The sequence below is a fragment of the Trachurus trachurus genome (genome assembly GCF_905171665.1).
Source record: "Trachurus trachurus genome assembly, chromosome: 3".
Classification (NCBI taxonomy): Eukaryota; Metazoa; Chordata; class Actinopteri; order Carangiformes; family Carangidae; genus Trachurus; species Trachurus trachurus.
Genome location: NC_139893.1, coordinates 40,049,945 through 40,065,186, shown reverse-complemented (window position 1 = coordinate 40,065,186; position 15,242 = coordinate 40,049,945). Strand labels below are relative to the sequence as shown.

At 41.0% G+C, this 15,242-nt stretch overlaps 1 protein-coding gene across 3 annotated transcripts in view; it reads right to left on the bottom strand.

Moving 5' to 3' along the window:
- Positions 1–15,242, bottom strand: part of gramd2aa (GRAM domain containing 2Aa) — a 32,206-nt gene that overhangs the window by 16,648 nt on the left and 316 nt on the right. For all 3 annotated transcript variants that reach the window (XM_083993668.1, XM_083993669.1, XM_083993670.1), the window contains exon 2: positions 8,992–9,096. In XM_083993668.1, coding sequence (XP_083849794.1) covers positions 8,992–9,086 — 95 coding nt within the window. In that variant the 5' untranslated portion in view covers positions 9,087–9,096. The remainder of the gene's footprint in view (positions 1–8,991; positions 9,097–15,242) is intronic.

The window sequence follows — 15,242 nt, the reverse complement described above, 5'->3', positions numbered from 1 at the left end:
ATCAAGTCTGAATAGACGCGTGTTTTTGAGGGATTATTCCCTCTCTCTCTCTCTCTGTATGTTTCAGTGAGCGCCGTGTGATTGATGGTGAGCCGAGGACAATGTAACACGACACTGATATGAAGCACTCCTGCTCAAGGAGATGCTGATAAAACGGAGGAACTGGCAGCTCACCCTGTGGAGGCCATTGTTCACAGTGAGACAGAGAGAGAGGGAGCACAGTGTGTTTGCTGTACACATCTAGAAGCCCTCATCTGCAAGCCTCTACTTTTGTTATGATGTCAAATATAAACACAGGCTACTACTGCTAATAGTGCAGGAAGTTCCACAGCCCAGATATAAATACTTACAGACTGCAGACAAACACTTGTACTTTGTCTTTTATTTTGCTGTTTCTATAACAAATTGTCCTCCACTCAGACAAACTTTTTTTTTTTAAATTCCTTTCTATTTCCCTCTACTCTGATGGACAGTGACCCCCCCCCCCCCCCATGAGGGACATCCTGACTGGACTAGAGACAGAGCTCCATCAGTGACCGGCTCCTTCACCCAAAGGAGTGTTACCACAGGTCCTTCCTCCCTGCAGCTGACAGACGCAAAAACATGATTGGATTGGAATTTATATATAATTTATATATACATATGTTTTTTTTAAAAATTATTATTCATTAATAATACTTTATTACTAATAATGTTTTTGTTTTACTGCTATTGCCATTTGCTATTTATTATCTGTGCTATACATTTCTTTGCTGTTGTCTGCCACTACGGTACATCCTCTTAAATTTCCCCACTGTGGGACAAATAGAAAATGAACTTATCTTATCTTATTCATCTGACAGTTTAAGTTGTTTCATACATCAAACATATCATTTGCTTTTAATACATATGCATATGTCTGGCAACAAAAATGTATTTTACTTGTATAAGACTCCTAATGCACTTTTTTTGGGGTATTGCTACCTTGATTGATTACTTGCAAATGAGCTGCAATCTGCTTTGTCTGCATTAAATCCTCCTTTGACATGGATCATCAGTGTGTGCGGATGGAGCCTGCAGTAGCTAGCCTCGGCCTGAGCCTCAGTCTTTTAGCACAGTACTGTATGTAGTATAAGTGCATATAAGACACCTTACACAAGACTGCCCTTATATAACAAGGCAGCTGGATAAAGCTGACGTTGACTTGATTAGCTGACACTCGATTTCATCGTTCTCGTGTTGACACTGACAGGATAAAGGTTTAACAAACTGAAGCTGTGTCTCAAAGTGTCTACAGCTTCTCTGGGATGATTTAGCTTTTTTCACTTGAGTGGTCTTCGCTGTAGATGTTTTGAAGAAAAAAAAGAAATGTTCTTGCTTTCATGAGTAATATTTTTCACATTTGACATTTTCTGAACACATTATAATAAGTACACACACTATTAAGCATTAAATACTGAACTCATCATTTATAACACATGAATACTCATTAGTATGTAGTTTATAAACACAGTTAAAAATGTTTTACTCATCATTGATAAGCACTAACTGTATTTATAAACTACATACTAATGAGTATTCATATGTTATTGAAGAATTCAGTATTTATTAATGCTTAACTAATGCTTAATAGTATGTACTTGTGTGTTACCCAATTTTCAAATCGTAACCATTTAAAAAACATGTGAGACCACAGTGTTTTGATAACACCAACACACACTAAATGATTCAGCTGCAGTAACCATTGAACTCAAAGAAACTCGTGATCAAACTGACTTCAGAGGACAAACAAACATGGAGGACGACCGCCGCTGTCAGCTGGCTGTCCTGGTGTGATCTCTTTATGCACCAAGAACGAGAAAAACAATATGGATGAAATCCCAGCTGACAACAAGGAGTAGACACAGCGTAAATCACACCTGAAATCAGACCTGTAATCATCTGTGTAACGATTTCAGGAAATGTACCCATAATTAGCTGGAACTATGAATCACACACACAAACTTTTTCCTGAAAAATCAATGATCCAATATTTCCAAATTTACTTGCATGTTAATCTGTTGCTGTTGTCTTAAGCTGTCGAATATTGACAGTGGTAGAAACAGGGCTGAAGGAGGACGGCGCTTGACCTAATGGTCAGTTGTCACAGATTGAACATGTTTTTTACTACTACTACTACTACTACTACTACTACTACTATACACAGGCAGTGCAGGTTAAAGGAGACATATTCTGCCCCCTTTCCACAAGTTAAAATAGTTCCCAGGTGTCTTAAAGACATGTCTGTGACATTCTTTGGTCAAAATCCCCCGAGGATCAAACATCACAGCTCTTTTCATCCTCTCTAAACAGCCCTGTTCAGAACGGCTGCTTTCAGTGTCTGTCCCTTTAAATGCAAATGAACCACTGCTTGCCCGCCCCTTCTACTGGTACCAGGTAGGGGTGGGGTTACATATTACAACATATTACAGATTGGTCAATTCTCACATTTTGGGGGCCAGAAGGCAAGACAAACACCCAGATATATGTTAGAGCCTTCAAAAAGTGATATTTCCATAAAATATTGTCTTTTAGACACAGTTAAAGACTATTTCTGAATATTCCATGAAGACCTTTCTCTCTCTCTCCAACATGGCTGCTCACAACAACCTCTAACATCACCACATGACGGCACCACATTTGTATTCTCCTTGAACAGTGTCCTTCACTGTACACAGGAAGGTGCCATTATGGTAAAATACCCTTCAGAGTGTCTTGTGTAGCAGCAGGACTGTCACATTGTCCTCTGGGTAAGAAGATCTCTGTCCCCAAACAACCCTCACACACCAACTCTGCTGCTTCCAACCACGCCGCTCTTTTCTTACCCAGGAAATCATGTCATAATGTCATGGAAACGCTGACTTGTTCATGTGAATCTTAGAGTTTAAATAAATAAAAACATAATCAACTGAGGAGTCTACTTCGGAGTTATTAAGAGTGAGAAACCATCATCATTGGTAATAACATGATTTTTCAAATGGAAACTGAATTGTGCCTTGCATTGATCTACCAGTCACCTCATTTGCAATTAATATTCATTGCTTTGTTTGAGTTTTCATTTTGTTAAGTGTCTCTGCACAGACTGGAGGCAGCAGAGTTTATCAGCAGCATCTTAGTGTTTAATTCTTCTCATTCAAAGTTGATGGAGTTGAAAGATGGCCAACAATACAATTAAATTCTAGCTGAGCCTTATATCAATGAGTGCTGCAATAGAACTGACAGGGCAGCAGTTTATAACTTTACTATTAAAAAGAAAAAGAGAGAGCAAGTTAAAACACACATCATAAAGTTACAGTATAAAGGACAGAAAGGTGCAAATAAAACAGTGTTTCATTAAGACCAAAGTGAAGATAATAAACTGCTTAGACTGTCTAACTCTGCTGCAATGTCAAGCAAATGACAAACAAGTGGACACATCTAACGTAATTTCTCACACATTCTTTGAGATTATGCAACTAATGCACCATTTGTCCAACAAACAGGACTTTGAGAAAATGATCTTAAGCTAAAGTCTACTTACAGAGCTAACATCTAACTATACAGTATGCCATGGTTTCTGTCAGCAGGCAGTTACCTCAGGAGTCATGGAGACAGATCTTGAAAATGATATTAAACGGAACATAAAGTCAGACTGTTCCATCAAACCACAACTGTCAGGGTGAAGGAGGACTACCGTTACCCAGTAAAAGCATCACCAGCCTCTCAGGCTGGATCCTTGTACCTGATTATACAACACCACTTCAAATGTTTCTGTTCTAGTCTTCAACAACTGAATGAAATGTACACAGTTCTGTACCGGAGGCTGCACTGTGTCCTGCTGAACATTACTTCAGTCATCCAGCCATTCACCCAAGCAGGGTTATAGTGTCAGGGAGCAGTGGGGGTTGACAGACGCCATAAAGGTGTGTGTATAAGAGAGAGACCAGGATGAGGCTGTTGTTTACAGCAGAGCAGTGCAGCTGTAACACCGCTGCCAGACCTGCTGGACACTTTAAATCACACATTCTCTTTAAAAGCAGCAGCAGAAAACCTCCTCTGCATCTCTCCCCTGTGTCACTTCACCTGATTCACAGCCCAGTATAATACTGCAGAGTATTTACTTACAGACTGTACATTAGAAAAATAAAAAATTGCATCCAAATGTAGTAAAAGTATATGATATACAGTATATATATATATATATATATATATATATATATATATATATATATATATATATATATATATAATAAGATTTAAACCTTTAAAATCGAAATTTCAAAGCATTTAAAGCAGAAGTAAGTGATCCGGTGGTTTTGGCTAACTTCCTGTCAGCAGATGGAGTTAGCAGTCCCCGCCCTCGTCCCTACGTCACCACATTCACGCACATCCCTTGGCTGCACACACAGAGAGGACCGCCCCTTTATGCCGTTCTCTCTCCTCATTGGATAAAGGTTGTAGGATACAAGGAAAGTTTTCTCCTCGGCTTACAGCAGAGCAGAGTGACTGACAGACCCGTGTTTCAGACCAAACACTCTATAGAAGTGATTGCTGTCGGAAGATACAACTATTTAAGACTTATATTAACACAAACATTCCGCTTACTTCTGCTTTAAAATTAATTTTAGATTACGAATCAGGTCATCAGATGGGTCAAATACTCCCCCCTTGTCAAATATTTGATTATTTTATGTGGATGTGATTCAAATCTATTCTTTTTCACCCATTAAAGCCATTCTCAGAGGAAAGACGTCCCATTATCTTGTGACCATGTTATGAACAATAGTGCATGTGTGCTGCTCTCACTGCCTGCCGGTCGCTGCCTATAAATAGGATCCACAGTGGCTCTGCATTCCCAGGTGGAGGAGGAGAGAGTGATTATTAAAAACACAGGAGGCTCTGTGGGGACTCACTGGCGCTCCAGTCCTCGCTCTCACTCTCCATCTGTCTCTCTCTTTTATACAAGATCCAGCCAGGTCTTAATCAATACTGCGGATGCATCTAGGTGAGTGAATCAAGAAAACTGCTACAGGGCGAATCCCGCTGCGGCGCCGGCAGAGAGCTGTGAGCGCCGCGCCTCGAGGTAAAACGCTGTCAAGCCGGGATAATAGGTGGGGGGAAATAATGGACAGTTGTCAAAGAAGACAGCACCAACGAAGTGCCTCTTAGTTTATTTTTGACATTATTCCAAGGGCCCAAGAGGAACCGTCGAATTTTCCAGCTGAAGTAAAAAGAAAAAACATGAAAATCACAAAAGCAACAAGCAACAGCAACAAAATATATCAGCTGTTGGTGCCAGGAGGTTCAGTGAACTGTGGATTACACAGTGTTCTTGAAGTGAACCTGTCCTGCACATGAGGAATTATAAGCCATAACAACACAACTGACTTTGATCCCTAAACCTGTGCATCAGATTATTCTCCTTATGAGCAAAATGTGACCTTCTACAAGTGCGTGTGTGTGTGTGTGTCATGTGCCTTGTCCATGTATCTCAGTGCCCTTGGCTGTGAGGCTGGATAGTGAAACTAATTACCAGCTCAAAGAATCCTAAATTGAATCCTAAATTAGAAAGCGAACACCTCCCATCGGTGGGCCGGTAGCAGTGGACTCCCGGTCAATAATTCAACAGGAGGAGAAGAAATTGGGACTGACAGAGCTGAGAGACATGGAGACACTCACTGTGAGAGAGATAGGGATGATGAGAGAGGCACAAACATTTGCAAATGATCTCTATGTCTTCTACAGTCAAACTATTCACATCCACAGGTCTCAGTTCTTTAGGAGACCAGATGTAGAAGCCCAAACATTGTCAGCGAGGAAATTATGGAAGATTCAACTGCTCCGGACCAACAGTGTAATTACTGCCACATGCTACATAATCCAAGTGTGGCCACAGCAGACGCTGCACGAGCTGTATAGAGGAACTTTTATTTGAACTGCAAACACATGATGGTGGGGATGGAACAAGAGGGGGGATCTTTTCTCAGGAAACTTTGTGCTTCCAGCTGAAACATTTCACAAAAAGAAAATCACTGGAAAAGGCCTAAAGAGGACCTATTATTCTTTCCTGGGTTTTACTTTTCCTATAGTGTGTCATTTAGCTTTCCGTGCTTGTAAATAGTCCACAGAGTCATGAGGCTCTAAATTTACACTTAAAGGGATAGTTTAACATTTTGGCAAATTGGCCCATGGTCATAATCCCTATAGTCATAGCAGTAGGTTCGTTACCTTTAATTGTCAGTGCAAGCTATTTTTAGAAGGTCGGAGCAGAGCCGTGAGCTGCTCAGAGCTACACTACGGAGGCTGCTGGGATTTCTTGGTTTCCCTCATCAAACTAATCAAATACACAATCCAACAACTCCACAACACTCTGGTGGACAAGTTGTGACCTGCACATTCACCACGCTATGAGATAATAACACAACGTTACCAGACAGAGTTGTTTTAGAGGGAAATACAGAGACTGCTTGATAAAAAACTGCTCCAGACGGGAACGCGCATCAGCGGTTTTGCATGAATTTCCCTCTAAAACAACTCTGTCTGGTAACGTTGTGTTATCATCTCATAGCGTGGTGAATGTGCAGGTCACAACTTGTCCACCAGAGCGTTGTGGAGTTGTTGGATTGTGTATTTGATGAGTTGGATGAGGGAAACCAAGAAATCCCATTAGCCTCCGTAGCGTAGCTCTGAGCAGCTCAAAGCTCTGCTCCGACCTTCTAAAAATAGCTTGCACCGACGATTAAAGGTAACGAACCTACTGCTATGACTATAGGGATTATGGCAAGGGGCCAATTTGCCAAAATGTTGAACTATCCCTTTAAGGCAGAAACCCAGTTTTTTTTTATTTGTATAAAAGGCCTTGTTAAGTCTGACATCAACACGTCCCCTGGTGCTGTCCACTTGTCAACGGGACGTCCCCACATGACGACTTCTAATGAAGAGTTTTCCTCAGCGCTGTAGCCAGGCTGAAAAGACACTGTGTTCTCAACTGCCCGGAGTATACTCCCAAATGTTTTTCCACAAGTCCCTCCTCTGCTCCAAACATCACAGTGTGAGCCCGACACCGCTTCAGAAACCACACACAGCCAGAGATCGGCTTTTTACGGTGGTTACTTCCGTAGTTCACTCCTAATGTGGCAAAATGAGGAATTCAATGAAGCCAGTGAGCCCGCGTTGGTATTGTTGATCTGTCATGTTTAACTGTGTTGCCGGCGACTTCATCACATCGATGAGAAGCAGTGTAGTCATGACACAAATGCTCAAACAAACGTGTCAATATCGACATGCTACACCTCATTAGCCCAGGTCAATTATCCACTTTTCTGTTACAATAATCCAAATTGTGAAGAAGGATCGGTTCTGTCATCTTTTTTGTTCAGAATCAGACTCTGGCTCAAAAAGTCTCAGCTCCAGACACATCACACCTCTGTGCCCATTTCTACATTAGCCAGGAGTTGGGTGGAGTCAGGTACTGGTAAGATGGTAACTATGGAACAACCTGCCCTGCAAAAACCTATGAGTGATGTCACAAAGGCAACCATCTTTAGTTACACCCTGTGCCTCAGCTCTGACAATGTTTCACACTTTACTTTTATTATGGATCCCCAGTGGCACTTGCCCAATGGCATGGCTATTCTTCCTGGGGTCCAGTACACACCACTCACACAACATACAGACACAATAGTTCACCTCCAAAGTTCTCAAATAGGCTACACCACACAAGAAAGTATAAAAGATTTTTTTTTTTTTAATCTAACAGTATTTCATAATGAAAAAGAAAAGGGCATTTCATATCCTTGGTCATACACATAAAATATTACAAGATACTGTTTTAACAGCTTTTTAAACTCCTGTTTTGTACTGGCTTGTGTAACATACAGGGTGAATAGAGAAAAGTATGAGAAAAAAATATTTTTTGGAACACTGAACCATGTGATACTATTTAAAATGATGAAAACCAAATATGGCCATAATAGGTCCTCTATAAATGTGCAATAATTTTGATTCTTTTAAATATAAGAAATATAGGATTAAGACAAATGCCCTGCAAACATTTAGTAATAGTTATTCTCTGTGAATGAGCACAAATATTGAAGTAGGCTATACTGTCTGATTACTCTCTGTACTCTAAATATGTTATTCTAAATTTTTTATATGAACACTGAGTAAAATATGTCACGTGGAAGAGGTTGTGTGCAGTGATCATATTGTTTGCTGGCTCATCAGCCGTAACAACGTTCAGGGCCAATGACTTATGACAGCTTGTTTTAGTCTTTTTGTGTCTGCCCCCATTCCTCCCACTCCCCCCGAGGGGAAATAAATCATCACGTATTTAAACAAACCTTTGCAACCAGAAATATTACATACACACAAGAGGAGTGTCCAGGTGAACACAGAACAGACACACTACTCGCTGAGTGATAGACGTTTGCATAAAGCATTCAAGCCCCTCCCATTTCGGTGACTATACCAGCACACACCATGCTTTAGAGCTAAATCCCATCCCAGGACAGATTCACCGGATTACTCACTGCTCCTGCCTTGAATCCATCTTATATAACACACACACAACCAGACATACACACACACACATGTCCCCTGTCTGCAGGCACACACAAATACTGTGTGAATACCAAACACAACATGTTGGAATTGATTTAAACACCTAATTACTCATATCACTCATGCAATTCACATTTTAAAAGCTGCTGGCTTTTCTCTCCAGGCCTGTAGGGGAAAAGAAAAAATCTCTGCTTGCCATCACTTTGTATGCATTTGTGCGCATATTTGACCATTGTTTGACATCAAAACCTGTTGAAACAAAAGCAAAAAAATAAGTGCTGTGAAAATAAATCTCCCTGGGCTGTGACCCATGGCCGTGCACAGGATACAGATGGCGAGTAGGGCAAAGAGAGCCAGGAAAGACAGCAAGTGTTGCAGAGGCAGTGTGTGTGTGTGTGTGTGTGTGTGTGTGTGTGTGTGTGCGAGATTTGCCTGAAGTGGCCGTGTGTGTCGTCGTCCTTGGAGGGGTCCAGGTCCTGAGTGGAGAGCAGGCCTGTTTCTTCGCTCTGCTCCTGCTGCTCAGTCATGTTCCTGGCCCTGAATACACAAACACACAGCTCGGTGTTAGCAGCAGGCTCCGCTCACTCCGCTTTCATCTACACTTGTGTAAAAAAGAAAAAAAAGAAAAAGAAAAATGATTTGTTTGTGTCAAGGTTTTGGCCTCAAATACAGTTCTTCCCAAAAAAAAGCATACGGGGACAAAACAAGTGGACTCTGTCTTCAAAATCAACACAGCAGTGATGCAAACATTCAAAGTCTGATTCTCTTGGTTTACACCACATTCAATGTCTCTATTCAGCAGAAATAAAGCTCACTCTTGTGCTTGTGTAAACGGGGCCAGTGTCTGCGCTCACCCAGATGTCCACAGAGAGATAGAGCACCTCAGAGGTTGTGCAGATGGCTGACCTGATGTACCGCTGTCAACTGACTCAGATGTTTTGAAAATATATTTTGCACCTCACACTTGAAACATTTCGGGACCAAAAGCGAGGACCTGGCTGTAAAGTTGTTAAAGCAGAGGGTTTTTCCCCCCAGCAGCACTGACATCTCCTTCCTGTGGGTGGTGACTGACAACAAGTACTGTACAGCAAAAGTATGACACAGAAAAATGAAAACACTCAGCGAAGGAACGATTCAGCAGAAAGTCTGTGGGAAGCAGCTCGGTGTTCACTGTGATAGATTGGGTGGCTCGGGTCAATGTAGATGCATGTTGATGCTGTTTTTGCAGCAAATGGTTTCATGTGGGAGGAAAAACGAGGCTCACACTCTCCATCTGTAATGAGAGCTGAAAAGCAACGGAAAAACAGATGTCATGTAGGAACACCTGTCTTTCTTTTGTCTGCTGCACATGTTTAGTGATATTATTTGCCACTATTAGTTACTATTGTAACTATTTACACACTAAATTTGGCTGTTTGATCAGTTAGCCTTTACTTTGCACTTTCAACCGTTACCTAACATTTTTGTTCAGTCCTTTCCTTTTACTTAACTATGCCAACTGTTTATCTATGACTTTAAAGGGATACTTGAACATTTTGGCAAATTGGCCCATTGCCATAATCCCTATAGTCATAGCAGTAGGTTTGTTACCTTTAATTGTCGGTGCAAGCTATTTTTAGAACGGCGGAGCAGAGCCGTGAGCTGCTCAGAGCTACGCTACGGAGGCTCATGGGATTTCTTGGTTTCCCTCATCAAACTCATCAAATACACAATCCAACAACTCCACAACGCTCTGGTGGACAAGTTGTGAGCTGCACATTCACCACACTATGAGATAATAACACAACGTTACCAGACAGAGTTGTTTTAGAGGGAGATAGATTCATACAAAACCACTGATGCGTGTTCCCGTCGGGGGCAGTTTTTTGACAAGCAGTCTCTGCAAAACAACTCAGTCTCGTTACGTTCCATTATTATATTATTATATCAATTATTATAGCTCTGAGCAGCTCGCGGCACTGCTCCGTCGTTCTAAAAATAGCTTGCACCGACAATTACAGGTAATGAACCTACTGCTATGACTAGTATTACTTGCTATGTCAGCTCTTTATGCTAATTTGTATCCATTACTTCTCTTCATTTCAACCTGTGTTATCTATTTCAACCATCCATTCATTTTATTTTCCTTACTTCATGGTTCTTCTCTGCTTGCTTTATCATTTTTCATGCGCTGCCGTTTGCTATACAACATGTGTATCAGCATCAAATGAAATTTTAATCCATTGCTGTTTATCTTCTTATCAAATAAAATCCTCATTTAATTTCCCAAAGGAGTAAGGTCTATAATTTTCTCCGTATCCCCCTGCAACATCTGCACCTAGTTGCTGTGCATTGTTATCCATGCTGATATTGCTTGTTGTAGCACTGTCATTTCATAACAGCCCAAATATGAGGACATTTAAAACCCATCTACTTTGTTTCTCCCTCTCACCTGCACATCAAATGTCCTCTCTTTTTAAAATGCACACACAAACACACACACACACCTGCCCTGCGCCATATTTTTCCTCTGGGAGAGGGGAAGTCGTTACCACCTGTTCTGGTATAATTACAGGTGCTGATGGAAATAGGCCCCTGCGTGCAGTTTTTCCAATGTATTATCTCTAATTGGCCAGAAGCTTTACGTCAGCTCCTGACCTGTTCAAACAACTGGGGCTTCCTGGTGGCAGAGGTTACATCTGACTGATTATCTGTGATCACAGCAGCCTGGATGGGAGATGAAGAGCCTGTTGTTAATAGATAAGGGGTCTTTTCACCTTAAGCCTGAGGTTAAGGGCCTGCAAGAGGGATATCTGATCCCAGATGTGAGGCGAAGGGGAAAATGAAGGCACCGCTGTAGTTTAGCTGAAAGGCTATGGCAAGCTTCTAACTGTGCTTGACTAGCCAGTAGCTAGGCTACTCTTTTAAATGGTAATGTTCAAATGGGAATGGTTGCAGGATTGTAATCAGATTACATAAATCACTGACTGGTGAGATGGTGAAAGTATGTATATTCCTTAAAATTGCTCTGATCTGCACAAAACGTGCTCATGTTGATGCAGCCTTTGATTGTGTTTGTTCATGTTAAAAAAAAAAACTAACTTTCAGTTTTCAAAAAACCCCACAGCTAAAGTACTGTGATTGACCTATTGGTTGATTTTCATTTACTCAAACCAGCACACAAACCTGCACTGTTGACAGTTGCTAACCTTATTTAAAAAAGAGGGGAAAAAAGTTTTAAAAAAAAAACCTGTGACCTTCTACCTGGGAATTTTTGGACACCAGACTGTGCTCTTGTCTGGCAGAGGAACCACATTTTGCATGTTAACCGCATTCAGAAAATGTCCAAAACGTATGAAACACATCACATGTCACAGTCATCCACACAAACATCCTGGGGGTAAACATTCTCATTATATCAAATGTGAGTTGGGCCATGAGGTTGTTTCATTCATCCAACTTGAGTCTTATTTAGTCTGCGTGGGCTTCCTGGAACTCGGATTAAACAATTGATCAAAAAGTAAACAAAGAATGTTGCCTCATCTACACTAAGAGCTGCAACCTCCTCTCTGTCTCATGACTATAATACATCTGTCAGTATGCCACTGTCTGCACGCAAAGCTCCACCTTAAGTTGAGTTATTCCCCATGCTGCTGCCAAAAATGTATCCAGGAAGGAGCCAGATGAGCTAATAACCTTATTTGCAGGTTAAGCCTGTTTGATGCTGGATGATTTAGTTAGCAAACTATTCAATGCAAGATGCTGTTTCCTATTTGGTCATTTGATCAGAAAGTTACACATGTAACCAAGTTTCTCAGAGGGAAGAAGCTTTTAGATTCAGCAACTAACTCATTTTAAGCAGCTTCTCTAAGTCCATCCAGTTGCATACAGTATATATATGCTTCCAGTTCCTGTGTGTGTTTATCAGATCAGATACTAAACAGTTGCATGTTATGACACTGTATGAGGAAATAACCTTGATATTTATTATTTATGATGATGATGATGATGATGTTGATTAGGTGTTCCCAAGGACAAAAAAAACTTTGATGGCGGGCAGTGTGTTTTTTCCCCGTCAGAATCTAGTAGGCTATACTTTTGTTTTACTGGAAAAATGTACCACATAATCTAACACACATGCCAGACAAAGCTGGGAATGCCGCCAGTTTATGATCACTCACAGTCATGTTTATAAAATAAAACTTAAAGGGATACGTCACCCAAAATTAATAATTCACCAATTTTATATCTGCCGTCATGCCAAGGAAGGGTTCGGAGAACTTTCAGAGTCATCAAAACGCTTCAGGAGTTCCAGGGGGGGTCCGACTGGCAACGGGTTTTCATATAATAGCAGCGGATAGAGTTCACTTTTAAATCATCCAAAACACACACTATGAAACATTCAGATACCTCCATACTGCTCGTCCTACTGACCCAAGTGTCCTGAAGTCGCCACATCAAAAAGTTGTTTGCTCTGTTGATGTTTGTGCGCATGCACAAGATTTTCTGCGAGATGTTCGTTCATCATTGTAAACCATTGGATGTTTGATGTAAACATAGAAGAACATCTCATAGCACATCTGGTACAGCCACTGGGAGCTGCTGCTACAACAAGGATAAAAACAGAGATCAAATTATTTTTTTCTGAACAACTTCTTCATGTCACGGCTTCAGGACACTTGGGTCAGTACAGACGAGCAGTATGGAGGTATCTGGATGTTTCATAGTGTGTGTTTTGGATCATTCAAAAGTGAACTCTATCCACCACCATTATATGAAAATCTGTTGCCAGCCGAATCCCCCCTGGAAGTTCCTGAAGCGTTTTGATGACTCAGAAAGAAGAACTCTCCAAACCCTTCCTTGGCATGACGGTGAGTAGAAAATTGGTGAATTATTGATTTTGGGTGAAGTATCCCTTTAATCTGTGCACAGAAATCCTGGGTAACTGAAGTGATCATTCTGAAATCACAGTCAAACCTCCACACCACCACAGTGGGTGGAGTCACGACACAGGGCAGCAGGGTCAAGGAAGGTTCAGCTGAGGTCTGACCGTGCTGACTGAAAGGCTTCAATCACCCTGTGTCTCCACATCCATGTCCTTCTTTGTCTCTGGAGACAAACAGTTTATACTGTCACAAGACAGCCTCAATCCAATCAGCTGTAATCTGGTTAAGGTTGCTATCCACCGAGACCGTTGCTGATTCACTGCGCTCTCTCTGTGTCTAGGCGCTCGCTTCCTGCCGACCTCGGCCACTAATTTGTTGTTGTTCTTGTCACTTTCTAAAGCCAGATCAATTTCTCAGATATAAATATACACATTTAGTACGAGCTACCACTGTTGCCTAAATTGCCCTTCCTCTTTGCCCCCCCGTTAATCACAGGTGCTCTTAAACGGTATGGTAGAGATAAACAGACTAAATCACACACTGCTACTCCTGCGATGAGTCTGCATTAACTCAGACAAAGTCACTAACAGCCAATGGCAATTCTGTGTATAGCATTGTCAGACAAGACAGCAGGCACAGCTTTGTGAGCAGCACCGCCAGCTTTGTTGAAAGTGGGTGTGAGTCACAAAGGCTTAATTTGTCTTAAAAGCTGAAAGTGGATTTGTCTTATTATGAGACAACATTAAGTTGTTGGCAGTCTCCAGAAAGGTGATCGAGGCCTTTTCACAAACACAGACGCAGACAGTCGATGAAACAGAAGCGCAGCCTTTGGACTGTGATACTCTGCTTGAGACCTCCTGAAATAACCTCCCCATTGTGCAAGAACCTCAAAACAGCCTTTGATGACCAATCTGTGTTTTCAAGCCGGCACACGGCTCCAAATGTTCCTCTTACTGAAGACCTCAGCCTATACGGTTTCATGTGAAATGCAAAGTGATCAGATATCAGGAGACAAGTCAAATGAAATGTTAATTTCTTGATGTGTGTTTTTGTTGTATCACACAGTGAGTTGTCTATTTTTAAACATATCTGCACCTCTGTTGGGGGGAAACAAGGTACCAGACTTTTAGTCTAAGTAACATAGACTGACAAACTTGACACATTTCCTACTTGTGATATAGCCTAAGCAAAATTATTAACAAAAGTTGTGACAGTTTACTGTTTTACATGTGACTACATATACACTTGCTTCCTGAAATGCAGTATGTGGTCTGCAGCTACAGCACTTGACTTTGAAAGTGGCTTTTGTTGTCATAAGCAGAAATGTGTCAAGTTTGTTGACAGAAGGCAAGTTAAGTTCAAAACAGAAGTGGTCCTTCAAGATAAAAGCGGAACAAGAGTCACTTTGGGAAAAGACAGTCTGTGCAACACAACACAATTACAGAGTCAATAAATGGCCCATAAAAGAAGCTGCACAACTTTTATGTGTAATATAATGTTGACAAATATTTATCACAAGTCAGCATCCCTTCTGTTTAAGAAATAGCCTAAGTCTAAGACCATATGGTTATAACATTTAGTTTTCTCATTTAATGTCTCTCAACAGTTAATGCAGCCATTTTTGCTTTAAAACAGATTTGACAGCGCTGTTTCCAACAATTACTGTCATTGCTGATTCATCTTTTTCAAGGGATTAATTATTGTAGGAAGACGAATGTAACAAAAAATATTCTAATAGGCCAAGGTATCATTTTATAATCTGCTATAATGCCCTATTTTGTCTAACCAACAGTAACCCAACGATATTTAGTTTACTAT